Genomic DNA, 27717 nt, shown 5'->3' on the forward strand with positions numbered 1-27717 from the left:
AAGCTGCTAATTGGGAGGAAAATGTTCGGGTAAATAGTAATGTGTCATGGCTGCAACCACTTTCCAGCGATGTTAAAATTTCGACTGGCTTTCTTCAATTCATCGCATTTTAATGGTGCCTTGATTCAACCACGGACACTTTGTGATGAGTTCCCATCCCTTCAATCAAAACATTTCTAATTCAGCGCAGCAAAATGTCACCCAGAGCAAGATGAGCCTATTCTCATGACAGGCAGCTATGTAGAGAGCTTTTATTTGAAAATAATCATATTTGTCAGCTAGTGGTTATGTTTTCTCTTTTCTCTTTCCTTTTTTGATCTGCCAACATTGACAGAAATATGTGCTACACATTTTTGTACATACAATATACACAGTGGGGTCCAAAAGCCTGAGAACATTACTGAAAATGATAATGCTTCGTTTTGCATTTATTTTTTAATTCATTGAAAACATTTTAGCCTGCGGTGTGTTATCAATGCAAAATTTGTAGTAAAATGTAAATATGTTTGACATCACCAATTTATGAATAATTATACAAATAATCAAAGAAGGATGTGTATTCTTTTTGTCATAGCTTAAAAAAAAAACTATTTTCATGCTTAAATGTTGATGTTTGAACCCCACTGTGTGTGTACAGTACTTATACGTGGTTTCTAATAATAGTGCATATTTACCCACAGTCCTTTAGCAATTACCTTTTAGTAATATATAATTTTATTTAAACAGCCAGGTTAGTATTTCTGTAACAAGAACACTCCATTTATAATTGAAAATTGTATTATTACTTTGCAGTACTATTCATTATTTCCTAGGGCACCTTCTAAGGATAACACTCCTATGCTGTAGGTTAAAGAAAATGTGATATTTTCTAAGAGATCGTTTGTAATTAAATAACCTTGCAATAACATGTTAAAAGGTATTCCAGTAGTCTATATCAGGGGTTCCCAAACTTTTCAGCCCGCGACCCCCAAAATAACAGTGCCAGGGACTCGAGACCCCACTATCCTCGGAGGTGGGCAAAGTATACAAACATTGCGCGCAACTGCGCACATGCACTTATTAGGTCTATCCAAACACGCACATAATGACAACACAAATGAACACAGTTCTTTCAGGACCACTGTCGTCAAATATTTAACAATAGCATATATTTAAGGTTGGCGGAATGAAACTGTTCTGGGCAAACTCTCCGCCCGTCCATGCAGCCTTGCATGGACATAGCGGGAGCGCAGCAATACATGTCCCCCCCACCTGGGGAACCAGAACCAGTTCACGATGCATAACAGGATTAAATTAAATGATCCGACAGATACAGGCAGAAATGGAGGCGACGGGGATGGAGGTGGGTTTTGAGTGCAGCAAGATTAAGCAGTTGATAAGGAGTAAAGAAATGCAACTTAAATAGGACGCAGCCTAGTGTGGGTTGTATGACTACTGGTTAACGTTGATTAGCTGCACCTGATGTGATCGGCTGATGCAAGCTAGACTCACGTGACCTGCCAGAACTAACGCTACACTTGATTCTAACATAAAATGACTTTATAGTTATTTACTCACTATTTTACGTTTTGTTATACATAAACCATGAACTATTACTACAGATGGTCAAATTTAATCTAACTGATTCGAGTGCAGATGGATGTCCCCTGTCATGACTGTGCGGGAACAGAGAATGCGGAGACTCAATTGCGGAAATAATTAGAAGGCTTTATTGAAAGTTCAACAATATAATCCACCACGGGACACCGGTCTCGGCCATGGGAACCACGGGAGAGAGAAACCACTTCGGGAGAATCTGACCAGAATGGCCCACAGGAACCACGTGAGGGGATCTGGGAGAGGACTCGACCCGATGGCACTCACGGAAGATACGGAAGTAGACCCAGTCCGGGAGATTCTGACCCACGAAGGGAGTGCGCGCAACGGGGAGAAGCCTCGACCCGCCGGCTGATTCTTGCCGAGATAGATGGCCAATGGGAACTGAGGGGAAACAGAACTAGAGCGCAAAAGAACTTGGCACTGGAGACTAGGACGTAGGATAAATCACTAAGACTATGACTAGAACAAGACTAGAATAGGTCATGAAACGACTGCAACAAACAACGGTCTGACACAAGACGAGAAGGATTAAATAGAGGAAACCTAAATAGCGGAAATGAACTACAGGTGGAACATAATGAGGGACCAGGGGAAGCTACTAATCGGGGACAAGCAACCGGGGTGAAAGTGATGAGGTGATAGGAAACCGGTGAGGGGAAAGCATGGCAGGGAGACACGGGGGCGGGGCTGTAGAGCTGTCAACTGGCACTCCACGTGTTCGACAAACACACACCCACACAAGACACAAGGCCACGACAAGACTGAGATCACGACAGTCCCCTTTATGCAAACGCCGGCCTCTTTTCGTAGCCTACCTGATGTCGATAGCCTTTCTGACCGCAGCCCTCCTCCGCTGGCCTCCCTGCGTTGTCTTTGGTTGAAATTAACCAACGTTTCATTTCAACAAATAAAAATATCCTAAACTTAAAGCCTGAAAAATAATCGTGCACATATGGGAATATTTAACGTGGTGCTGTAAATTGACTCGCTGCACCTAACCTAATGCCGTTGCTAATGTGACGTAATCACCTTAGGGGTCACGATCAAGGGGGAGGAAATTCCAAAGGCTGATGGCTTTTTTTGCTTGGTTTTGTTTTTAGCTTAACTAATATTTTTATGTTTTGTTACACTTATTGACTAAATATGCTATTCCCAATAAAAAAAAAGATTTCTGGAAATCCGGGGGGTCCCGACCCCTACATTGGGAACCGGTGGTCTATATGAGATGTTAAAGTGAGAATTCCGTTGAAAAGGAATAAAATCTGTCATCTATTCTGACTCATGTCATTACAAACCTGTGTGACTTTTTTTTCTGTGAAACACAAAAGGTGATGTGAAGCAGATTGTTTATGACTTACATCTTCAGTCACTATTCACTTTCATTGTGGATAAGTAGCAGAGTCTGTTTTCTTACAATGTCATTTCTCCTTGTGTTCCAGTGAATGAAGGCACGCACGCATGCTTTTGACAACATTAGACTGTTTAAGTGAATACAGCATTTTCATTTTTGTGTGAACTATCCCTTTAACACCCACCCTCAACTGTCTCGGCTCCTTCTGGGACACATTATTTAAAGGCTATTTAGAGTATATTTGCCTCCATTCTGGCAATTTGTTTCCTTCATTTGTAGTAATGACTACATCTCCCCAACTAGATCCCCAGAAGTTTAGCAACAAATTAGATGAGAAACGCAAGTGTTTCTCTTTCTCCAGGTCTGAAAACTGATTGTTTACTGTACACTGTGTACAATGCATATTGAAGAGTTCCACTCTCTGTATTCGAGTGACCCTTAGAGCTCATGGGCTGCTGAGAGAACATCTGCTTTCACTGATAGCAAGATCGGCAGGAGCCACGAGCATATGGAAAACCCTCCCTGTAACGGCTTATGAGAGAAGCACATAGGAGTATTATTCGTTTTTAATTTATTTATTTGCAAAGGTATTATTTTGATGGTTCGGGCCAGTGCACGAATAGTATTATTAGGAGAAAACAAAGCTCATTTAGAGAAATGGCAAAAGACATAATGTTTTTGGGGAAACAGTATTATTATACATTCTTTAAGAGAATCTATTGTAGGGAACATGGGGTTTGGGCATACTTTGAAGATGTGACTACAGAAGAAGACATTGAACCTTTTCACCATTATTGCCCAGACGAAAGAAAATGCAAAAAACTGAGATTTACTGAGATGTAACCATTGTGAATACTTTTCCATTTCATGGCTAGAGACGTAGCCTACCTAAACTTATTGCAGTTTATCCTTTATTAATGGTCAAAGTAGGTTGTAATAGACATAGGCGTAATTTGCAGGTGGACAGGTGGGTCATGTCCCCACCTCTTTTTGCCAAAGTCAATTTTGTCCCCACCACTTATTGGAAGAAATAAAAAGTACGGAGTGTCTATTTACCGTGCAAGTAGCCTGCTTTGTAAGCAGAGGCTATTTATACCAACTCCGCCCATCAGTTTCAGATTAGAATAGACAAAATGTAAGAAAGGCACACGAAAATCGACTGCTCCAGTGGCGTAGAGAGTAAAGCAAGTGTTACCTACTTCATGTCGTCGTGGGTTCGGGACTGTTGTTTGCTGCATTTTTTCCCTATCACATATCAGATTGTAAAGGTATTTATTTTTAATAAAATTATGAAAATATTTGAAAATGGCTGTTCAAGTCATACATGTACCAAACATTTTGCGCTTAATTGCACTTTGGTGCTATATATTCGTCCTTATTGTTCTCGACATGCGGTTGCTATCGTCTATTGCAAGATTAATTACATTTTGATACTTGATAGAAAACTCCAACAAATGGAAAAAGTCACAACTTTGTAGTTTCATGAGTTCAAAACAAAATTTAGAAAGTTCGTTGTATATTTGTAGCCTATCTGGCAATGCCTGTAGTAATAATTAAAAATAGATTTTTTAAAGATATTATTTTTCCATTTGTTTCCCTTGTATACTTGAATGCCTGTCCTTATTAGGAGGGGTTCCCAAACGTCTCAACCCTTGACCCACCGACAGGTAATCTGTGTCAAACACCAAATTTTTAACATGGGGAAAACACACATTCGTTTCAGTAGTTTTTATTTTATCACAAATTAATACGTTTAATTACGTACGGCAACAGCCATCCTTACATATAATAAAGCACAACATGCTTTAAATGATCTATTGATGAAAACATGATATCGTTTAAAAACAAATGGAAGCAGATCTGATATGTGATGTGAAAATTTAGAATAGTGAGTTCAGCGGATTCGAACCTGCTTCACAGCTGTGTCAATATTATTTGTCATGCGTCCTTCGCACTAACGTTACACCACTGAAGCCGTGGATCGATAAAGTGGCGCAGTTTTTATACTGTTTTCTAGAGGAGGAGTCACCTACATTTTTCACGTTTGTGACGCCCATGAATATTCCCAACGAGTTATTACAGAAAAAAATTATTAAAGTATTGTTTGTGTCGTCTTTGTCCCCACCACTTTTCAAAACAAAGTTATGCCACTGGTAATAGAATCAACCAGGGGCCCGTTTCAATAAGGAGGTTCAACCAACCCTGGGTTAAACCTTGAACTCAGAGTTGGTTTACTTACAAATTAGAAACTTGTTTGGTTTTTGGTTTCAGAACAGCTGATTTGAGTTAGTTCAATTTACTCTGGGTAGGCTTACCCTGGGTTAAGCGCGTGCACCACGACTATAAAAAGCCGTCATTAATGAAGCTCTGATATTACGATTCACCATGGCAACGGTACCAAAAAAAGCAACATGGCGGCAGAAATCACTTGAGAGTGAGGCACACTTTCCGCTCTGCATACAGTGGATTTACTGATGTATAGGACACCTGTAGGGCGTCAGACTCTCATGCAAAATTAGACTGATCGCCGGTTCGAACCCTGTTTTGAGCAGATTTCAGTTGGAATGGCTGCACATCAAAATGACTTGTTTATTACCTTTATTGCTTCGTGTATGTCTGTATTTATTAATTTCTTTATGCACTTTATTAAGTCATTTCTCATCGTCCATAGAAAATTACGCTCTGATGTAATACACATACGGTGGCTGATGTTATTGATGTAAGGATTGGATGAGATATATTTTGATATATCTAATTCACTGTAAAGAAAAACGGTACAGTTTTAATAAAAATGCACAGGGAAATGACAAAATTCCACTCGGGTCCTAAATTGCTCTCCTGAAATCAAAGTGCATCCCAATGAATTAATGCAGCCTCTTCATGAATCCTCTATAAAAGCAGATATGACATATAAGTCACTGAGATGGTCTCTGTGTGATCAAAATGTGTGCCATGAATGACTGTATTAATGAATGAATGTATGAGTTACACCACTTGCGCTTTAAAAGGGGGAGGAGATGGAAAGAAACTCTGTGTTTACAAAAGAAAACCTGCTCCCGACCAGGTTAGGTTCACAGAGTAAGTTACTATGGTTACTGACTCTGAGTATAAGTTACCTCTCCTTTAGAAACGGGCTTGAGTTACCCCGCTTTCTCGGGTTTGACATACCTCACATTCTGAAATGGAAAATCCAGAGTTTCCCTCATTTCAGGGTTAATTTACTCAGAGTTTTCACTAAACCTCCTTTCTGAAACGGGCCCGTGGTCTCATAGGAATTGCGTAACTCTGTACACATTTTGCAGCGCCACTAAACAAGTACCATCAGGTTCATATTGCTACAGTTTTGAGACACAAAAGTCCACTGGGGGCGCTAAAGAGAAGAACTGTATTGGTCCACTAGAGAATGCATGTCAGTGTCACGATTTGCCTCTGAAACCATTTTATAAATACTTATTATTTGTACGTTAATAGATATTTTAGAGCACCAAACCCCACTTCTACCCTAAACCTAAAACGACCCACTTACACTGTACCAACCACATAAACACGCAAAAAGGAAATAGAAGTCAGACACAAGTATTTATTGCAAACACTGACCAAAAACTGTATAAAAGCATTACAAACAGGTTGCGTTTCAAGTCTTCCAAAGCAGTACGATACCGTTCTGTGAGTACAGCAGGTTTTAATCGCTGACGATCGCGCTCCAGGAATGCACCCAGTCATGTTTTATTAAAGTGTACACTCAAGGTTAGCACGTGACGCCAATGCCGTTTCATAACGTAAGCGAGCGTAATGACGCAACTAGTCACAAGACACACGAGAGCTAATGCCATTTCACTGTCGATGCTGACGTAACAGTTAAGAGACGCACCGATTGCAATTTTCTTTGCCGATTCTGATTTTATTACAAGTGAAACCTGCCGATTCCGATTTTTGCCGATTCCGATTTTCTATCCATAAACTATAATTGACAGTATACTGTATATAAAACCAACTTTTCTTCAATACACATTTTTTTTATTTTCATTGAATAAATGATTGAACATTACAATTTCCCCAAATTTCCCTAAATGCAGTTCTCCAAGCTGCATTAAATTACAGAATCTTCTCTTTCCCAAACAACTCTTAAATTGAAGAACTCTGTGACTGAAAAGAAGTACAAATAATAAGATATTAACTAAACACTTAATTTACCTTTTTCATTTTTGTACTCATCTCACAAAAGTCTAAGATAACAATAAAATACTTAAACTTTATTCTTGTCTGTTTATGAAACTAACATTGCTTTATTTTTTTTTTTCTGAAATGTAAAATCAATTGTCTTTATCTTGGGTCTGTAGTATTAAAATAAGTTGGTTGATTTTTGCTGCAACTTCAATAAAAAAGTTAAAAATCTTTGAAGATGTATATGTATTTGCAGTTTTTTGTGTAAGTAAAAAACTCAATCAGATATATATCACATATATTGGTTGATTTATTCATTTTTTTATATTTTGGATTTTTAAAAACAAGTAGAAGTCGTTTTGACTGTCATTTTACCTAGGTGAAATGACCACCGTTTTAACGTAAGACAAGGAATAAGGATGAATGGAATTTTGTACGTTTGTTTTACACAGAGTGAACACTTCAACGTGAGTTTAGCATGTGTCAGAGTTTAGCATGATGATAATAGCATCACTGTTAGCATACATACCCCATGTAGACGGAGCAGCGAGAGATGAACTACAGTGCACCTTTTTGTCTGTACAGTACATGATGCGTGTCCACGCGCGTGCAGTCAGCGGACATGAGAGATGCGCGTCAGTCAGTAGAGACTCGGTGGACACACATGCGAGTATAAATGAGCCGTGAAAGACAGTTTCGCAGTTTCAGAAACGCATGTTTACTTGCGGCTTTGAGTGTACTGACGGCTGTGACGTTCTTGGAATATCGGCTTGGAATCGGCGAGACGTGAGACTGACCGGCCGGTCACCGGTCCGGCCGATCATACGAAAAACCGGCCGATTCCGGTCTCTGGCCGGTCAATCGGTGCACCTCTAGTAACAGTTCACACACAATTATTTAATTCTGTCACTGTGCGCAGCCGGTCTAGATAAGAGTTTTATGGCGGACGCATTTACGTGGCTGAAAACGGCAGGAGCTCGGCTGAAAACACCCGCTGCAGGCTGAGCGTTCTGCCCCAAGTTGAACATTTTTTCAACTGAGCGTGGTAAAAATGCAGAGCGCGGAAAAAAGCCAGCTGCTAATGTTTTCAAAAAACGCGACATTTCCATTGGAAACAGTTGAAAAACACGCCGTATGCCGGCAGAAACGCCTCGGTGGACACAGCCCCTAAGTCCTATTTGAATAATGCCCAAAACACACTACAAAATGGAATTTTGTAATGTTTTAATGGAAACAATTAGAAATGCAATGTTTTTTTTTATAGTTTTCTTTCCCATACTGTGCTGCACACTATTGACAATATTGACCTGAAGCTTGACTAATCGCAATGGTCATTTCTGTCAAAAAAAACGCAATTAGATATTTTCCCTAAATCGTACATCCCAACCTGATGGTACCTATTTTGTGGTGCTGCAAAAATTGTACAGAGGTACGTAATTCCTATAAGACCAGGTTGAATAGGATAAATATGCACATCTTTGGATTGTGAATTTGGTCATTTGTATTGAATATATTCAGACGCACATTAAACTTAAAGAGGTTTTATTTATTTCGGCAAGACTTTCTTACTTTGATATTTTGGAAATATTAGTTATACACTAAGTGTTAAACAAGTGACATAAATGCATGGAATTTCACTCAGGGTGAATTTCTCATTGAATCCCTTTTTTTCAGCCCCGCTCACAATTCATCTCATTTCCCTGGAATTACAGCAGCTCCTGCTGCCAGTGGAAAACTCCACTCTTATATTCATAGTTTGCAAACAGAACAAAATGAATTCTTTCAATGTGAGTAATGTATGTAAATTAGTCATATTTCAGTGTTCACTAAAAGAGCTATTCTGTACTGGAGCCATTGTTTGACTGCGCAGTGCTATTTATACTGTAATATGCTGTAAACGCATATATTTTTCTTGCTTTTGGGGTGGATGAATAAGACTTTCAATCCGGCATGATTTAATTTCTTTATTTTTAACTCACCCTCATTAATTTTTCCAGCGAAATGTCTGTCTGCTCATTTTAACTTGCTGTTATTCACATTTTTCTGTAAATCAGTACGCAAGCCAGTTCGAATGAATCCGAATCGGATCCGCCGCGTGTCTCGAGATTTTAACGATTACTTTCTGTGAGGACCAAAAATGTGACCGGATTAAGAAATGAGCTTCGGTTTTATCGTTTGTCTTTTAACCAAGTTCTGCAACGATTTTTCTGACTGCGTACTTTTGACTTCTTTTCCACAGGTGATCCTGGATCAGGTAAGAATCTTTGTTCCCCTCAATTTTCATAATACAATCTCAGCCCTCATCCCCCAAGAGAGCACATGGCTGCTGAAAGCTTTTTCATATGCATGTTCTCTTCAAGCGTAGCTGCTGGGCTCTGGATGCGGTGTTCAGCATATACGTCTTTATAGTTGAAAAAATGTTTTTTGAGCAATTTGGATTTTAGTCTGAGAGGCATATGGCATGTCATTAACATTTGGAGTCACTTTTGTTTTTGTTTTTTTCCGGAGATGGGGGCTGCACGGTTGCTCTCGTGATTTGAATCGCAATGCCCCTTTCTTTATTCATGCATTACATCAGAACAGACAGCCAGAGTGGCCAGGAAGCTTTGAAGTGCTTTGAAAGCTTTTATAAGTTACTGCGCTCACACACACGTTACCCTTTAGACAACAGCGCGAAAAATGTATTTGAGGTGATTGACGCGTACAGCGTTTTTTTAATCACATTCGTGCCTCTCTCTGCTGAAATAACCACATTTACTACCCGAGGAAAGAACTCGGCTGAATTTCGCCACGCTGTATTTCGGGAGCTTAGTCATAGTCGCGCGCTCAGCTCCAGTTTAATTAGAGAACTGTATCACAGATTTATTCATATTCTCACCGTATCCTTCCCGCCAGGTGACTCGAGATGAAAGACTAGCCGCTTTATTAAATAATATTTTAAGCGATTTGACTAACATTTCCAAGGGATGTATTAGCCATTAGCCACATTATTTGTCATGGCTTGAATGACTTGATCGTAGGCGCTCACACTCTGTAACCTCTCACACTTCAGAGCTGTAATATGTAGGGTGGAGATCAACGTAATGTATTTTGGTCAGCTGTCAAATTTTCACCTAAAACGAAATAGCTGTTTTGAAGTTGATGCACATCAGTAGCAGTGGCATTGTATTAGATTGTGGAATGTAAAGCGTGTTTATATTCACCTATGACCAGATCTGTCAATGACTGCATAATATAGGTTTATAGGTTTTTTTAAACTGGTAAGAGAAGATTTCAGTGTGTAATAACCTCAGATAACTCGTGCAGGCACTGTTTTCAGCAAACATTAAGCAAAGCATCATCACAGATTCTTAGGTTGCAGTGATGAAAAACAGGGTGTTGACACTGCCCTAAATAGAATCTAGCATGCCTACTGCAACGTAATGATATACAGTGTAGCATAGGTTTTATATAGTAGCTGTTACTATAATGTGTAATTTAGCACAGCTGGAATGCTTAATTGACCTGTCAGCATCCAGGAACAGAACTGTTCTCAGATAACAGGGTATACGATGTAGACCACATGTCCACACACTAGTCCAGAAGCACTTTCAGTTTCATTTTTATTGATTTATTTTGTATTTCAATTTAAACATATATATTAAATCTTAAAGATATTTTTAGCATTTTGATTCGGTTATAAATGTTCTGTTGGTTGTATTTTGTTGAAACGTTTGTGTAGTGTTAAAAACTGAAACAGGAAGTTCTTCTGGACAAGCACCTTCCGAAGTGCTGTATACTGCAATAGTTAGTTGATAACATTTTTAACTCTCTTGCAAACTTAATGGAAAAAAATTGTGTTTGTTTTCTATTACTGAATATTCTTAATTGTCTAACACAGCTCAAACGATAAAACCATTATTACAAGTCTACGTTTTGGAATCAGGATACATTTTGAAGAAGGTCCGATATTATATGCATTTGCTCAATAAATGATTTTTGTATGTTTTTAACCATAAAAGTCCTTGTGAACTGGATTTTGTGATCAACTTCAGCAGGGCTCGACATTTCCGCTTGTCCGGGACAAGTGAATGTTTTGTATGGGCAAGTGAGAGATAATTTTACTTGCCCGACTGGACAAGTAACTTGAAAAAAAAATAACAACAGTGTGACATATATGTAGAATAATAAGAATATGTGCATTAGACAGAGCTGTGTGTTTGTGTGTAGTGCGTTTGTCGTGGTGGTGCTTTTTGTGTGTGACAATAAACAATGGCGCACCGCCTTTGCTAGTTATAGTCCATATAACTACATGCGGAGCTCAATCCTGTTATTTAAATGTCATCTGGCTGTTCTGCGTGTCCGAGTGAATTATGTGCACAGTTTAACATACAACACGAGTGATGGTCGAGGATTTGTCTGCGTCTGCTCCGTATGAGGATATGAACACATGAACTTCATTTCCAGTCAGAGTTGCTCTGAGAGTTTATTTTACGAGCGTTTTACTGTTTGAGTGAAGCAAACAAGCGTCTTCCAGAAGACCCGTCAAAATAAAAGTCCCGTTAAATTGAACACTCAGACAAAAATACTGTGGTGTACTATAGTATTTGCTTTTGATAATTGTAGTGCCCTTGTAGTGAATTGATAAACACTGTATACTATAGTAAAGTTCAAAAACACTATAGTATCTAAGAATTTTACTGCAGTTTATTATAATATTATGTGGACAAATATACCACTATTGTATAGTTAAAAAGGAAAAATACACAACAGAAATATTCAAACAAATTTAGGTAATCTAAAAATGATATGGCCCTAATTTATTCATCTGTATGTAACATTAATGTCTTTTGTCAGTTACCTGTCTATTCATGATGAACTGTACTTGCATTTTTTTTTTTAATGATGACAACAGACAATTTATACTTGTGCTCCTACAGTTTGGCCTGTGCTACCAAACTTTAAACCTTTCTAGCACCAATGCTATGTGCAAAAAAGTTAACCTACAGCCTTAACACTAATAATAATTACTGCTTGCCTTTGTTTTATAGCAGTCACGGAGAGTATGCCTATAACCAAATTCAGGCGGTCAAAGTGGACACTAGTTAAAATGCTTAGAAGCAAACTTGACCAATCTAGATCCGGAACAATTATATTGAGAATTCAAATGAAATGTCATCTTTTTATCGTTGGACAAGTAATTTTTGTACTCGGACAAGTGAATGACAAGTTTACTTGTCCAAAGGACAACCACATGACAATGCTTAATGTCAAGCCCTGAACTTCAGTATTATCTTGACATATTTCCAAGTGAAACAGAACATTGAATGAGAAGAAAAGAGGGCGTGGCTTTTTTTTGCACCGCAAATTGATTGGATGTACAGTAAAAAATTGGGGGATTGATTCAAAAATGGAATCTTTCCTCAGACTGCAGAGTTATCACATTTTCAGGAATTCTTATGTTAGGTTAACGAATACAACACATTTTTTTGTGTGATTTGACTTAGATGTATGAATAGTTCACCTCAAAACTAGTAATGTGTGCTATTTCCTATTACAAATTGGTAAACAAAATGGTAAACAAACAAATAAGGTCAATTTTAATTTCATGGAGACTTTGTTTAAGATTCCCAGCTGCATGTAAAGGCACTTGTTTTCCTGTCCAGCTGTTCCAATTAACTGTGGGCGTTCAATTTGAGGCTTTCGTATGTTTCTTCATCTTAAAAAGAGAGAGAGAGCGAGAGAGCGAGAGAGCGAGAGGTGGGGGTTCAGGCAGTAATATGTTATGGGGGGGGTGTGGGGGTCTTATCATCTTACAGTTGGAGTGGAATAATGAAAAGAGAACTTTGTTTTTAATTAAAGCGGGACCTTTGGGCATGATTAAGGGGCTAGTGATTAATCACCTCTCCGGTCCACCGAAGAGGCTGTGCAGGTCGAGCCTGAAGCCTGTGAACAGGAATGATCTGTTCATGAACCCTCGAGAGAGGAGCATGCGTGAGGACCACGGCACAGCGGGACCCTCCTCTGCCTTTTTACATACGGACGTGAACCGGAATGATATTTTTGGACTGGATTTCCGCAACTAAAAGGTCAGCATTGTAAGGGGAGACGAGCGCGCGTCGCACACACAGCGCCGGCTCAGCTACAAGCGAACAGTAATATATCACGCCGGGTTTAGTGGCAAAGCAGGACAGCTGACTCGATTTTAACATCCTTTTTTATGTTCAGTAGTAATGTCTGCATTTGAAACGATAAGCTTGACCTGGTTAATGCTGATTGTTAATAATATATCTCAGCAGTATTTCAGACACACCAAAGGTACAAACACGCTCCGTTCACTCACACACACACAGAGAATGGAGAAAGATTCACTATCTAACTAATGACCCAGGCCTCAAACTAAGCCAATAAGTAATCCTGTAACGTATAATAGCTTTGCAATAAAAGAACACATCACGTCCTTGAAGTGGCCTTGGCATTCAGCAACGAGAAGCAGGAGCTGAAAAAAAGTAAGTGCTTGTTTCACAGGACGCTTTTCCTGCCATTTCTCTCTTACGTCTTTTTGTCTCACTTTCTTCTCAATCTCTCTCTTCGGCTTTTGTCCTCCTTTTTGCACATTTGTCAACAAGCGGCAAAAACAGCAGCACTTATTTACCATAATCAGATTGTTAACTTGAGGGTATTTGAAGTATGCAGCTGCCCCCTCTGTTGGCAAGATCTTATCACAGTAGTAAATATCACAAAGACACAATCCTTGTACCCACTCTGCAGCGACTCACCTGAGACTGTGGGCTTCTTGATTGTAAAGCCATGCACTGAATACTAAACAGAATCTAACAAAACGCACTCGTTCGTTTTAGTATAACAGACCCTTCCGACTTCACCTCAGCGGGGGGTCCCAGGCCCACGGCGAATAAAACCCACCTGCATTTTTAAAAGCGAATTAATGCAAGGAAATCTTCTCGTTCCTGTTCCTTCCCGGATCTCATCCGTGCAGAAATCCAAGCCAAAGTTGCTGGCAAGGTCAGGGCTCAGAGCTAGTCCAGAGGCCATTTTTCCATTCAGAGGTTCTGGTGAAAAATGGTTCCTCTCATTTACACGACCTTGAAACCATTTTGTGTGTGTGTGTGTGTGTGTGTGTGTGTGTGTGTGAACAGGCTCGTTGATATATGATTAACCCATTACTGCTCTAATCAGGCTGGCACCAGATGTTGGTGGTGGTTTTGTTATTTGTTGTTTGGTCGTTGAGAGCTCCTGTGGTGTTTTCTCTCAGAGATCATCTCCTGAAGAAGACATTAATCAATGCAACCGTAACCAACCGTCGTGATGTCTGAAAAGGTCACCCGATTGGCCGCATTGCTCGGTGACAATCGCGGTGTCAGATCTGACAAGAACTCATCTATTCACAGGGGTGGTGAGGGACGTTTTCTCTCAAAATGAAACAACTGGGTTTTGCAAAAAGAAAATGAATTTAGTAACTGGGCAGTTTCAACGTTATGGATGACATTTTCAGTCAACACGTATTTATTACTAATAATTTAACCTGTTTATATACCCCTCATGATATCTTAGTTATTCAAATAGTTTTTATATTTACATTTTTATATGCCCTTTACCTGCTTTCAAAAAATGCTTTCAAAACTTTGATAGATGTGAATATTGAAACCACCAAATCTAATCTATCAGTATAGTGGAAATCTATGGTGAAATCTTTTATCTTAAGATGACTTTTGCATGGAGTTGTCCAATGATTTCCTAAAGGGGTTCTTTAAAAAATGTAGTCTTTTTCTTCTTGTTTGTCCGTTTAACCCTTCGATGCATAAATTATAAAAGAAAAAAAAAGAAAAATCTTAATCGCACACATTTCTTTCGCTTCAAAACAAGAATCTAAACACTCCCAGTCTGTCCATTGGTGCAGCCGATAATAGTAGATATTCTTGAGATAGAGATCAGCACTTTCATCAGACGTGTTGAATTTATGTTGTCATAAATAAAAATGCTATACCATATTAAGAGAACAGTCCTGTAGAATTATGGGTAAGGGGCAAGGGTCAAACCGTGCTGGTTTGGATGTAGCATCACATTCTGAATGGTTTGAAATAGCTGTTTGAAGGTCTGTTGACTGTAGTGGACATCATACATCAGAGGGTTAAATATCACAGCTGAGAGGAGGGAAAAGCTTCATGATGTTTTCATAATGTGAAATCTGTGTCTGTAGCGTTTTAATGCAGAAGTGTATACCTGCCGGGAGAGTGCGAGGGAGTCATGATTCACTTCAGACGGGCTCATTTCTGTTGCTTATTTTGCTCATTGATTAGTGTTAGTGTGGGCAGAACACTCGACACATGCCTGCCTCAGTCAGGGACAATATACTCTAGATAAATGCTCATTTCCTCTTTGATTTAACTTGACTAATTATTCACTTTACTGTTTGATTTAGGAACCATCCATTCTTTTTATTAGTTTGTTCTTATTAGTTGTAAGGAGCTAATAATACAGGAAGTGCCCACATGTACTGTGGACTGTATGTTTTTTTTCTCATTGTCATTGATGCGTTGAGAATCGCTATAAACAATTATTGTACGGGTGGGTTGCACCAATAATAATTAAAAATTAAACCTAGATTAAATCAAATTTAATCATCTACTGCAGGGGTTCTTTTTGACTCCAAGGCCCCCCCATGACAGAGAAAGTTCTGGCATGAAACTCTAGATGGCGCAGTCCTAAGTCTAAACCAATCTGACATAATAACTGATTGGTTCCTTCCATATCAGCAGCCAATGAGATTGCTGCTCTACGTTTAAATCTTGGCTAGTGATTGTTGTAGCAGTGCAGCGCATTTCAGAAACCCTCCTCCTTCCCCAGCTCCAGCTGTATAGATCTGCTACAAGGTGATCACATAAGCTATGCGGGTTTATTCATATATTTTATATATGCGGCAGCAGCATTCCTTATATGCACACAGCAGCATGTTGTGGATATATTGGCAGTAGCAAGTCTCCGTACTTGCTCCGCCGCTGCAGCAGCAGCCTAGCAGATCTATTCCGCCAAGACCAAATATATTTATATGTCATGTACACTACCATGCTAAACCCTCCGAGAGTTGTCATGACAGAACTGTATTCAACAATATCCAAAGCCAACCCACCCCGCCCCACTCACAATAAAAATCTAAATTTCTACCCAATACAATATTGCAGAGCTTGATTTTTACTGGAACAGTGTTTATTCAATATAAAAATTGGCAAATAAAGAATAAAAATATCTTGGTTTTTAGTTGTTTTAAAATGTATTTCAATGCTCATTTTGTCTAATTTTAAATTATTAGTCATCCTGAGGTCCCCATTGAAGTCAGCTGTTAAGAACCACTGATCTAATGTTTACATGTCAGTAAGCACATACACATACATATTCGTGTTGTTGCAATCTATTTTTTGTAAACGGACTGTGCTTTATTGTGCTAGAATTGTAGAATGTTAAGACTAATATATATTTTAATATGTAGAAAAGTATATTATGATAATGTAATAAAAAAGTGATTGTATAATTAAATAACAGAATGATTCTTTTATTGAATATTATTCATGTTATATGATAAGTTAGTAGTATTTATTTATACTTATTAAAATAGTATTATTTACATTTATTATATTATTTATATTATAGAATATTTTATAATATATAAAATGTACACATATTTTTTATTATAATAGAAGTATTTATATACAGCCGCAGAGCAAATTAAGAGACCATTCCAAATTTTCATGTAATCAGCATTTCTAGAGTATTGTTGTAACGTCCACCCAATCGGCCCCGACCACACCCACCGCAACATCTCTCTTCCCCAACGTTTCATGCTCACAATCCCCGGACTATTGATTCACTGGACTCCATTACCCATAATGTATCACATCCCAGCAGCCATCTTGATTGTTCCGCCACCTGTCATCCATTACCCGGACAATATTTAAATGCACACCTCACTTGTAGTTTTGTCAGATCTGGTTGTTTCTTTGTTGGATTGCCACAGTGGTTTCTATCTTCTTGCCTCTGGTTTTTGGAAGTTATACCTTCCTTCTTGGATGTTTTTGACCTTTTTTAGTTCCTGTTTGCCTGTTAGAAATAAATCTCACTTTGAACAAGGATTTGGTAGAGTGGCATCATTCTTCAGGGTGAACCCCTTACAATTGTGGCCATTCCAGCCCAGTGTATGCTGAATTTCAACAAAATCAGTTCTTCCTAAATACATGCACAAATATTACTGGTGTATTGCTGAATATGAACTTATTCAAATACTTTGCAGTATTTGAGGTGTGACTTCTTTTATCTGTTATTTTGACCTGTTTCTCCACTTTTAATTTTCTGCAAATAGAAACGTTTTATTTGGATTTTGAGAGAAATATTGTTGGTCGTTTACAGAATGAAACAAAAATGATTATTTTACCTAAACGCATACACATAAATAGTACATTCAGAAAAAAAGAAAATCATTTTCAAATAGTCTCTTAATTTTTTAGATATTGTCATTTATATTGTATTAAATGAAGTGTACATTGATCACCCTAATTTATAGCATTTAGACATATTCTCAATGATGTATTAGGAGGATTAACTACAAACAAGCAACAGCTTGGTACACTGTAGAAAAGCGTAAGCACGCCTTCCTACAGAGTCTTTATGTAACATGAAAACAGGCGCGCACACACACATACATGTGCAGGCTTCATCTGCTGTGTGAAGTTGCCTCCATCACTGTATGAAAGAGCTTGTGGCAGGGATGCATATAACACAGCAACCTTAAGTGTATTATAATTAGGGATGCACGATATTATCGGCAGATAATGGCTTATAAATTAATTATCGGCATCGGCCCGATAAAGAAAATAACGCCGATATGCCTCGCCGATAGGAAGCTGTGTTGATTAATATGCGCATGCGTCAATTTGCGTGTTTGTGAGTGCTACAGCGAGCATGTCGGCGGTGTGGGAATATTTTACAGTAAGTCAGACTGATGTCAAAGTTGCTGTTTGCAACCACTGCAAGGCATCAGTCTTACGAGGAGGAGACAAACGACACTCCTTCAACACCACAAATTTAATAACTCATCTCAAAAGTCGCCATCTCAACCTTCATCAGCTATTTGTGAAGCAAATGCCCCCTATGCCCCCTTGTTTTTTTCCACGGGCTCAGTGCTGGCGCTTATTTTTTCCCATGCAGCTTATAATTGCGACCAAAGCACCTTGGTTGAAAAAACGCAGCGCCTGGCGCTTTTAGCTGCGTAAAAATGCCTGGTGGATAGACAGCACATATCAGTATCGGCATCGGCTATCGGCTTAATTGAGGTGGAAATTATCGGCATATCGGCAAAAATCCAATATCGTGCATCACTAATTATAATGAGTGCTACCAATGACATGCATATTGGGTTATTAAAACAAGAAGTTGTATTAGGGCTCATTACAACATGGAACCCCTATACTCAAAAAATAAAGACGTTAGAACTAGACAATTCGATATTTTTGCAGATCCACCGACCTACAAAATCCTCAGACTGACAGTGGAAGATGTAATAATAAAGTAAATATGTCATCAGAGCACTTTAATTTGCTAGCAAGAATGATTTCTCGCTCAAATAACTATAACACGTTAATACGTACTTTACAATAGCAACTTGATGTGCTGTTGGGGATGTTGTTTAAATGATTTTTAGACGTTATCTTAACGTAACTATTTACATTTCGTTATTTCGTTGTGGACTTAGAAACAAGCAAATCCACATTTTTGAGCAAATACGCAAAACAAACTCCACTTACAGTACAGGCACATTCGTGAACACTCACAAATCATGGTTCTGGCTAATGAAATGAGCAAAGTGTCTCCTGTGGCCTCTCCCTGTTTCATCTCTCGGCTCTCATCGCCCCGTCATATCTGAGTCAGTCTACTGATGTGGGTTCCTGTGGTGGAGATGACATTTGGTGGAGAACTGCTGCCATCTTATCAGGGAGACACCCTCGCCTAACACCTCGCTGCGTTTAATACAGAAGCCATTAATATATTTTGGCTTTTGCAACATGCTTTTTGATTGGTTGGTGTGTTAGTTGAAAGGCTTGGAGTGCCTCTTATCCATAACACACATGATAAACTCCCACTAAGAAGAGTTTGTCATCTGCGCTTAAAGGGATAGTTCACCCCCCCTAAAAAAATCTGTATGACTTTTATGTGGGGCGCCAAAGGATATTGACTGACATGTGGTACGCATCTTTCAAACTTCTCTTGTTTGCGTTTTATAATAGTCACCCTACAGATTCTCTCACACAACAGTTATGAAGTATTGATGGCTGTATTGATATTCTATGTAGAGCTGTAGTTTTTCACGTGATGTGCAGGAAAACACTGATCGCTTGAGCTTTGCTTTAGCCGGCTGTGTTGCGTCTCCGCTCTGCCATGATCAGAAATTCCATTTACCCCCTCGAAACCTTGTTTTTTTCCCAGAGTGCCTCTGCCAGTCACGAAATCTCTTTAGCTTTCCGGAGTGATGACAAGTTCAGAGGACACAGCCACAGCAGCTGCCCCTCTTTTAGACACACACACACACACACACACACACACACACACACACACACACACACACACACACACACTCCTAAAGGAAAAGCCTCACCATGACCATTGATTTTCAGTCTTAAGCCTTTGCGGCTTGCTAGAAATGATTCGAAGTCTTTGTCGATACATGTATGTTAAGATTACACACCTGCAGATGCCAGATTGCAGTGTGCTTGTCATGCTCGCCGTATGTATGTATCACTATTCAGTTCACATATGTCAGTTTTAACTGACAGCAGCGAGCAGCGCCAGTCCGTCTGAATAAAAATAATTGCACAGGTTGTTCTTTTTCGACAGATAATGATGTTCCCTCGAGGCTGCGATCGTGAGGATCTTTTCTCCTCCCTGTGAAATATGCTCATGCGATGATAATGATGGTTTGTTGATTGAGGCTCCCAGAGAGAAAGCCGTGTGATCGTGACGGAATATCGTAGAAATGAAGCGTCGTCCCTGTCTGTGTTTTAATCTCAACACCGTTACGGGTGGGAAGAATCAAAGGTTGCCAGAGCCGTTTGTATCGTTCCTGTGTATTATAAAACAACTTGATTGCAGCATTGCAAAACTGGCCTGTATTTTATTTTTTTATTGTTAAGTTTTATTTATGAGAGGCCTGAGGCCTGCGACAGGGATTCTCTTTTTGCAGTGAAATTCAGATTCGGCGATAACCTATTTTTCAAGTCTATGTGCTGCATTACAGTGGGAGATGAATTGCTTTTTCAGGGGTTTACCGCGGGTGCTGAGCAACGCCGTGTCTGAAACAAATATTTTGAGAGTCTATTGACTAGGGTTGGGAATCGAAAATCAATTCCAATTTGGCATCGGAATCGAAAGGCTAGGAATCGGATACTTGAGATTAAAATTCGAAATCCTTTTATCAATTCCTGTGTGCATATTTTCAGAAAAGTACATGGGTTGCATGATCTGCTGATATCTCAATAAAAGCCCTTATGAAAATTAACAATATTTTTACTATAGTAAGCATAGTTCATCTATGGTATTTGCATTAAAAAGCACAGGAACCACAAATTAACCGTAGTTTCATTAAAGTTACAACAGTTTAACCATGATGTAGTTCAACTATGGTAATACAAATTGTAATAAATCAGAAAAAACATGGTTCTATGGGTATACTGTACATACACAAAACGGTGCTCATATATATATAATTTTTTTGCAAACAAGTCAATAAGCAGGCTAAATGACCATACAGGTTGATATCTAAATGTTTTACTTCAACTGGGAATCGATAAGAATCGAAATCGATTAGTAGAATCGGAATCGATAAAATTCAAACGATTCCCAACTCTACTATTGACTGTTGAGTACAGGATTCAGTTTTATAGTACAATTGGAGACCTTTATTTATCGTGTCTACACCAGACGCGACCGGCATGAGGTGACAAAATGTAAAATTATAATAGGTTCTAATGTGTTCTAACAATACATCACACCACGTCGCGTCCAGTCGGTGTAGATACGGTGTAGGATATTAACTCTTTCCCTGCCTTTGATCAGACAGAATGTGTAGAACCTGTCATTTATGAGACTGCTTCTCCTCCATTGACAGAAATTTCAGATAATCCATATTTTCACTGTTATAGGGAGCGCTGTTACCCATCTTCTGATAGACTACAGCAGTGGTTCCCATACTTTTTTGCAGAGAAACATGTTTTCGAGCCTCACTGGATCCCCACCACCAACATACACCCACATAAAGACACTCTCATGAAACATCCTTTACCTGCAAGCTCAATATTTATTGAATTATATTGGTTTAATTTCAATATGATATGGTTTCTTTTGTACATGCAGAGGAAGTACAAGTGCCTAGGTTTTTTAAGCAAGCTCTTAACAGTAAGCAGTAGGAAGATAAGAAACTAAATATTATCAAATATTATTTAATATAACTGTTAGGGCTTTATTTGAAACATTGTAATAACAGTACTGAAATTTGTGTGACATCTTACTGAAAAACCTTAATAAGGAACTGGTCACTTTAGGTGTGTAAGTCACCGATCCGACAAATGCCAATACACAGCGACATGGTCAGCTGGCAGTTGAATTTATAATGTTGGCAATCACAGCTGACAATACTTGTCGCCTTGTCGAGCCCCCCTTGTACAGACCTTGCGCCCTTCTCTGGGGGTCCCGCCCCCCAGTTTGGGAACCACTGGACTACAGCATCTTTTGATCCAAAAGCAGCAAATACTCTCTCGTTTTGATCATCACTTTGACTCCAGTTTTGACAAAGTCTTTGACTCAAACGCAAATTCTCGGCTTTTTGTTCAAAATGTTTTTTAAGAAACCTCCCCACATTCGAGAGAACAGATGAAGATAGAATACAATCAAATTTAGTTTAGAAGCAAAGGCTATGTTCTTTTATTTGTTATATTGTATGTTTATATATTGATATAAGAAAATATTCTGACAGCTTTAAAAATGCTGGTAGGGAGAGTGTTAGTCACCATAAAAAATAAAAAAATTAATGGAACATAGTAGTGTTTATTTTAAATAATTCACTTGTGTGGGTCATTCCTTTTTAAAACTTTTTTTCCGAAATTAAATTACTTATAATTTTTTTAGTAATTTATTAATGTGGCCTTCATATAGCGTAAACTCACTTCCGGCAACAAGAGTTCATTTCCCGGCTAGAGGTGCTGGGCCGATCCAGATTATATATACAGTAATCTAATATCATATCAATATATATTAGTGATGCACGATATTGGATTTTTGCCGATATCCGATATGCCGATAATTTCCACCTCAATTAAGCCGATAGCTGATGCCGATACCGATATATGCTGTCTATCCACCGGGCGTTTTTACGCAGCTGAAAGCACCAGGCCGCTGCGTGTCCACTTTGGCCGCTTGAATTTGGTTATAGGCATACTCTCCGTGACTGCTATAAAACAAAGGCAAGCAGTAATTATTATTAGTGTTAAGGCTGTAACACTTTTTTTGCACATAGCATTGGTGCTAGAAAGGTTTAAAGTTTGGTAGCACAGGCCAAACTGTAGGAGTATAAATCGTCTGTTGTCATCATTAAAAAAAATATGCAGTTCAAAAAGTACAGTTCATCATGAATAGACAGGTAACTGACAAAAGACATTAATGTTACATACAGATGAATAAATTACGGCCATATCATTTTTAGATTACCTAAATTTGTTTGAATATTTCTCAGTTGTGTATTTTTCCTTTTTAACTATACAATAGTGGTATATTTGTCCACATAAATTACTGTACTATACTATAGTAAACTGCAGTAAAATTCTTAGATACTTTTTTTAACTTTACTATAGTATACAGTGTTTATCAATTCACTACAAGGGCACTACAATTTTTAAAAGCAAATACTATAGTACACCAGGGTCTTCTGGAAGACGCTTGTTTGCAGATAGTTTCACTCAAACAGTAAAACGCTCGTAAAATAAACTCGCAGAGCAACTCTGACTGGAGATGAAGTTCATGTGTTCACATCCTCATACAGTGCAGACGCAGACAAATCCTCGACCATCACTCGTGTTCAGAGGTGGACGAAGTACACAACTTCCTTACTTGAGTGAAAGTACAGATACTACTGGTCAAATATTACTCCACTACAAGTAAAAGTTGTTCGACATAAAGGACTGCCCGATGGGAGATCATGGGAGATCCTCGGGCCAGTTGAGAGAACTGTCACTTGCCAGTGCTGTATCGTCATGGAAATTTATAATTTGTACGTTTTTAAGACTTGCCTATTTAAATATTCTCAAGAAGATGCAAAAGAGGACTGGATTCGGTTCTCACGTGCTGTTTGAGATACGCGCGCAGCCGGAATGCCGCATCAGACAACACGCAAAATACTGAATTGAGTTCTCTTTCACGTCTTCTTACTCTTAATCAGACATATCGACACAAAATTACGCCAAAATGCCAATATTACCAAGTATACTTGTAAAAAGTAATCAATTATGTCTAACGGAAACAAAACGCGTGTGTTACATTATATTAGATCCGTGCTTCTCTTAAAGGGGCAGCAGCATAATAAACGTCTCAGTTTTGTTCATCAAACAACAAAGAACGAAGACAAAAAAACACTCACTGCTCTTCACTGATTAAATTATAACATTAGTATAGTTAAATCATTATTATATTTAATACAGTGAAGATTATAAAGTATTTACATGATTTAATTTCTGTACCTGATAAATACTATTGTTAGACCAATCTACAACACCTGAAACGCACTGATTATTTGTATGATTGCTTTATTACATTTATCTGTGCTATTGCACATACAGTACTTTGATTACTTGATCTTATTTGATTACTTACTGATTAGTTGTTTTCAACAATAGTTGACATTTTTTAGTTATAGGCTAATAGTTTTTATTGTATCATACGCTAATTTATTAAGATTACATAAAATACCAACAAACAAATAACTACATATTATTTAACACTTTTTTGAATCACTTGCCCGACTGGCCAGTAGAAAAAATCCTTAGCGTTGAGCCCTGTATATATATATATATGACATGAAATAATATTTCTAACTTCAAACAATCCAGTCAATTTCCAAAATCAATTTCTGCCTTACATTTTTTTTTTCATTCGAAAAGCTCAGTTATACGTCACAATGAAGACAGAAGATAACATAATCTATTAACTTCCAAGTAACATCTATTACATTACGACTTTAAAGGTATATTTTCATGTTTTTAACATTAATTTAAAATCAGTATTTGCATAAATTGTTGTATGCTTTTTTGATCCGATTGCTGGCAGCTCAAGGTCTTCCAACAGACCTCAATATGGTGACATGCTGTTTGTATGAAAACACCGCGGCTTCCTCCACCAAGGGCAGATTTTATCTGTGAAATCCAGCATAGGAAACTAGCCTGTGGATGTTTTAATATTTTTCCGATGAGGTTTAATGACACCGGGGGGCTGGCGAGAAGACCGCGTGTTCGGTATAGACCAGCGTACCTCGACTCGCACGGCGTCGTCATGTTCCTCTGGGGAATCTTCTGTTAATTCATTTCTGCTCTATTTCTCACTCAAATCAATTAAGTCCATTTGCATTTCACGTCGAGCTGCCGCGTAAACATGCCCTTATTATGAATATTGATCGCGCGCTGCGTTTAAGTTTGAGGTATGTTGCCCATGATTATTTCATGATCTTCCAAAAAAAAGAAATTGTGGTGTGATATAGCTTGCCATAAACGCCAGCATCCCCTGACGCACATTACAGTCGCTCCTGGTATCATCCTCCATCACTATTCAAGAGGAAATAGCACTGTTAACTCCAATAGATACGGCTCCCTCTGCTCTCTCGCCAGCTCGCTCTCTCTCTCATATAGCCATGTTTAATCTGCAAAGCAAATGGCTTCGGCTGCTGCAGGGCCCGAACTTAATCAGCTGTTGATATTTCTCTCCACGAGACACTCGCTTTCCACAACCATCAGAGACAAACTCACCTGTCAGAAAAAGAATATACACCCACAGTCACACATGACATTATAAATGAGTTCTGTGTCATAGCTGTCTCTGTTGTCTCATAAAAAACATGAAGGTTCAGGCTTGTGTTTCTTTAATTGGACAAGCCTGCTTCAGAGGGGCACTTTGAGCTCAGACGGGCAGAGAGGTGGAGGTCTTGATGAGAGCCGGGAAACGGCCTCAGATGCTACATCCTTGGGAGAGGACACGGTTTTCGGGAATAATAGCCTTCTCGAGATTACGTTTGGCTTGCTATTATTTCCCACTGTGCGGCATTCAGTTAGTCTTTACTGTCTGGACCGTTTCTTAGTGGCGACCTGCTTATTTATTGGGACTTTGTCAACATTGTTTTCAGTTGCTTCTGTTTTCTTTTTACTTGCTTTATTCCTTTCAGCCTGCTGTAATGATTTCATGCAATCTCAATTCTGCTAAAACCACCGCCACGTGTGCTGCTTCACCATGTGCACGTTTGATTGTAGCGTTTGATCTGGAGGGGGAAATCTTTAGGCAGCATGCATTTATTTTAAACATTCACCAATCGAGCCTGAAGCGATTTTTGATTCATGTAAGTTTTAACAACGTAAAGGTGAAAATAAGGGCTAGTTCTGTTTATTTATCAAATAAATACTGTACATAAATATCTATATACTTTATATACTCTAAAAACACACAGTTTGTTGTTTCTTGGACAGCACATTTTGCTCAACTTGTATTTGTTTATTGTAAAATAAATACAAAAGGACACATGATGTGTTAAATAGTCTAACGCAAACATTGTGTTAATACTTAACACATCCTTTTGGGGAGTGTAGAAATAAAATACATTCTGTTAAAATTAGGGCAGTCAAACGATTAATCGCATCCAGAATCAAAGTTTGTGTTTACATAATATATGTCTTTGTACTGTGCATATTAATTTTGTATTTATAAATACACAGATCTACATATATACATATTAAGAAAATATTTACATGTATTTTTTATATTTTAAATGATATATAATTGTTTTCAAATACAAAATTAATATGCACAGTACAAAGACATATATTATGTAAACACAAACTTTGATTCTGGATGCGATTAATCGTTTGATAGCCCTTGTTTAAAAAATCACTCGTTGCCTTAAAATTTGTTTCTGTCAGTCAGTAGATGCTAAAATGTACAGTCTCACCTGGGAAAATGGACCAAAAAATGTGATGACTCATCCTGCACTAACACAAGAATACTGTATATGCATATCTAATGCTGGTGCACAGCATAAATAATATTCTTACAGAAGAAAAGAGATGCTGACCCATTGCTAACATTCTGCAAATAATGTCTACAAGCCAACCCTAGCTGGGTCGTTATTACTTTATTTTTGACCTGACAAAGAGGGAAATGTTGTCATTAAATATGGAACGCTATAGTAGCAGTAGGTCAACATCTTAAAGAGTAATGAGGTCCAAAAATGTAAATATTTTTTATCTGATCATACATTTTCGTGGATCGATCATGAAACGTTTGAAAATTTTTCGCATGCTTCGTATCAGCGAATCGCCTTTTCTTCCTCTCCTAGTATGATCACACATCACGTCCTCTTTCCATTATTCTTTCTCAAGCTCATAACCTCGTCTTTCTTTTTCGTCTCCAAGTCTGTCTGCTTTGATTTCACAGCTCCTCTCATTTAGCGTAACTGTTTTCATATCTGAGACACGGACATTAGAGCGTAATGACAGTAAGTCTTGACGCCCAAAGAACTGATTGCTCCAGTCCTGTCATATCAAAGACACAAAGGAGTCATACGTAAATACATCAGGCTGCGGGTAACCAGGGTTTTGGGCTGTAGTTTACACAGAGAGAGTCCCATCAGGATGCTCCGAAGGTCTGGACTGTTTACTGCGCTCATCTCTTTTGAAGTTGAATATGTGAGGATGGACATGAAGATTTAGACGTCTCATCAGCATAACAAAATATGTGCGTTCTACAATAGGGAGCAACTCCTGTGGTTATTTTGCTAGTTGTTATCTCACTTGGCCTGAGGAATGAAGTCTCGCACATTGGAGTCGGTCTGGATGTTTTTTTCTGGAGCTTTCTCTGTTTATACAAAACATAAAAGAGATTAATGCGAGTAAGAATCATTTGGAGCTGAACAATGCTTAAAACAATGCTAAATACAATGCTAAACACACTGACAAAGGAGATAAGAGCAGCTAAGAGAAGCTACTCTGAAAAGCTGAAGAACCAGTTTTCAACCAACGACCCTGCATCAGTGTGGAAAGGCCTGAAAGACATTACCAACTACAAGCCATCATCACCTCAGTCTATGGGTAATCAACGACTGGCTGACGACCTGAACGACTTCTATTGTCGTTTTGAAATGCAGAGTCTCACCCTTCACACCCGCCCTGACCCTATCTCTGCTATACCATTAACACCTCCTCTTGACATTCAACCTGCACTTAAGATCTGCGAAGAGGATGTTTGCCAGCTTTTCCGCAAACAAAAGATCAGAAAAGCACCAGGCCCAGACAATGTCTCACCCTCCTGCCTGAAAG

The 27717-nt window shown here is 38.6% G+C and overlaps 1 protein-coding gene across 17 annotated transcripts in view; it reads left to right on the forward strand.

Moving 5' to 3' along the window:
* Nucleotides 1-27717, forward strand: part of nrxn2a (neurexin 2a) — a 316441-nt gene that overhangs the window by 70479 nt on the left and 218245 nt on the right. For 10 of the 17 annotated variants that reach the window (XM_057359543.1, XM_057359542.1, XM_057359541.1 and 7 more), the window contains one exon: nt 9354-9368. The exons of the other annotated variants lie outside the window; for them this stretch is intronic. In XM_057359543.1, coding sequence (XP_057215526.1) covers nt 9354-9368 — 15 coding nt within the window. The remainder of the gene's footprint in view (nt 1-9353; nt 9369-27717) is intronic. 17 annotated transcript variants of the gene reach the window in all.

This window comes from Triplophysa rosa, linkage group LG19 (genome assembly GCF_024868665.1).
Source record: "Triplophysa rosa linkage group LG19, Trosa_1v2, whole genome shotgun sequence".
In the NCBI taxonomy this organism is placed as follows: Eukaryota; Metazoa; Chordata; class Actinopteri; order Cypriniformes; family Nemacheilidae; genus Triplophysa; species Triplophysa rosa.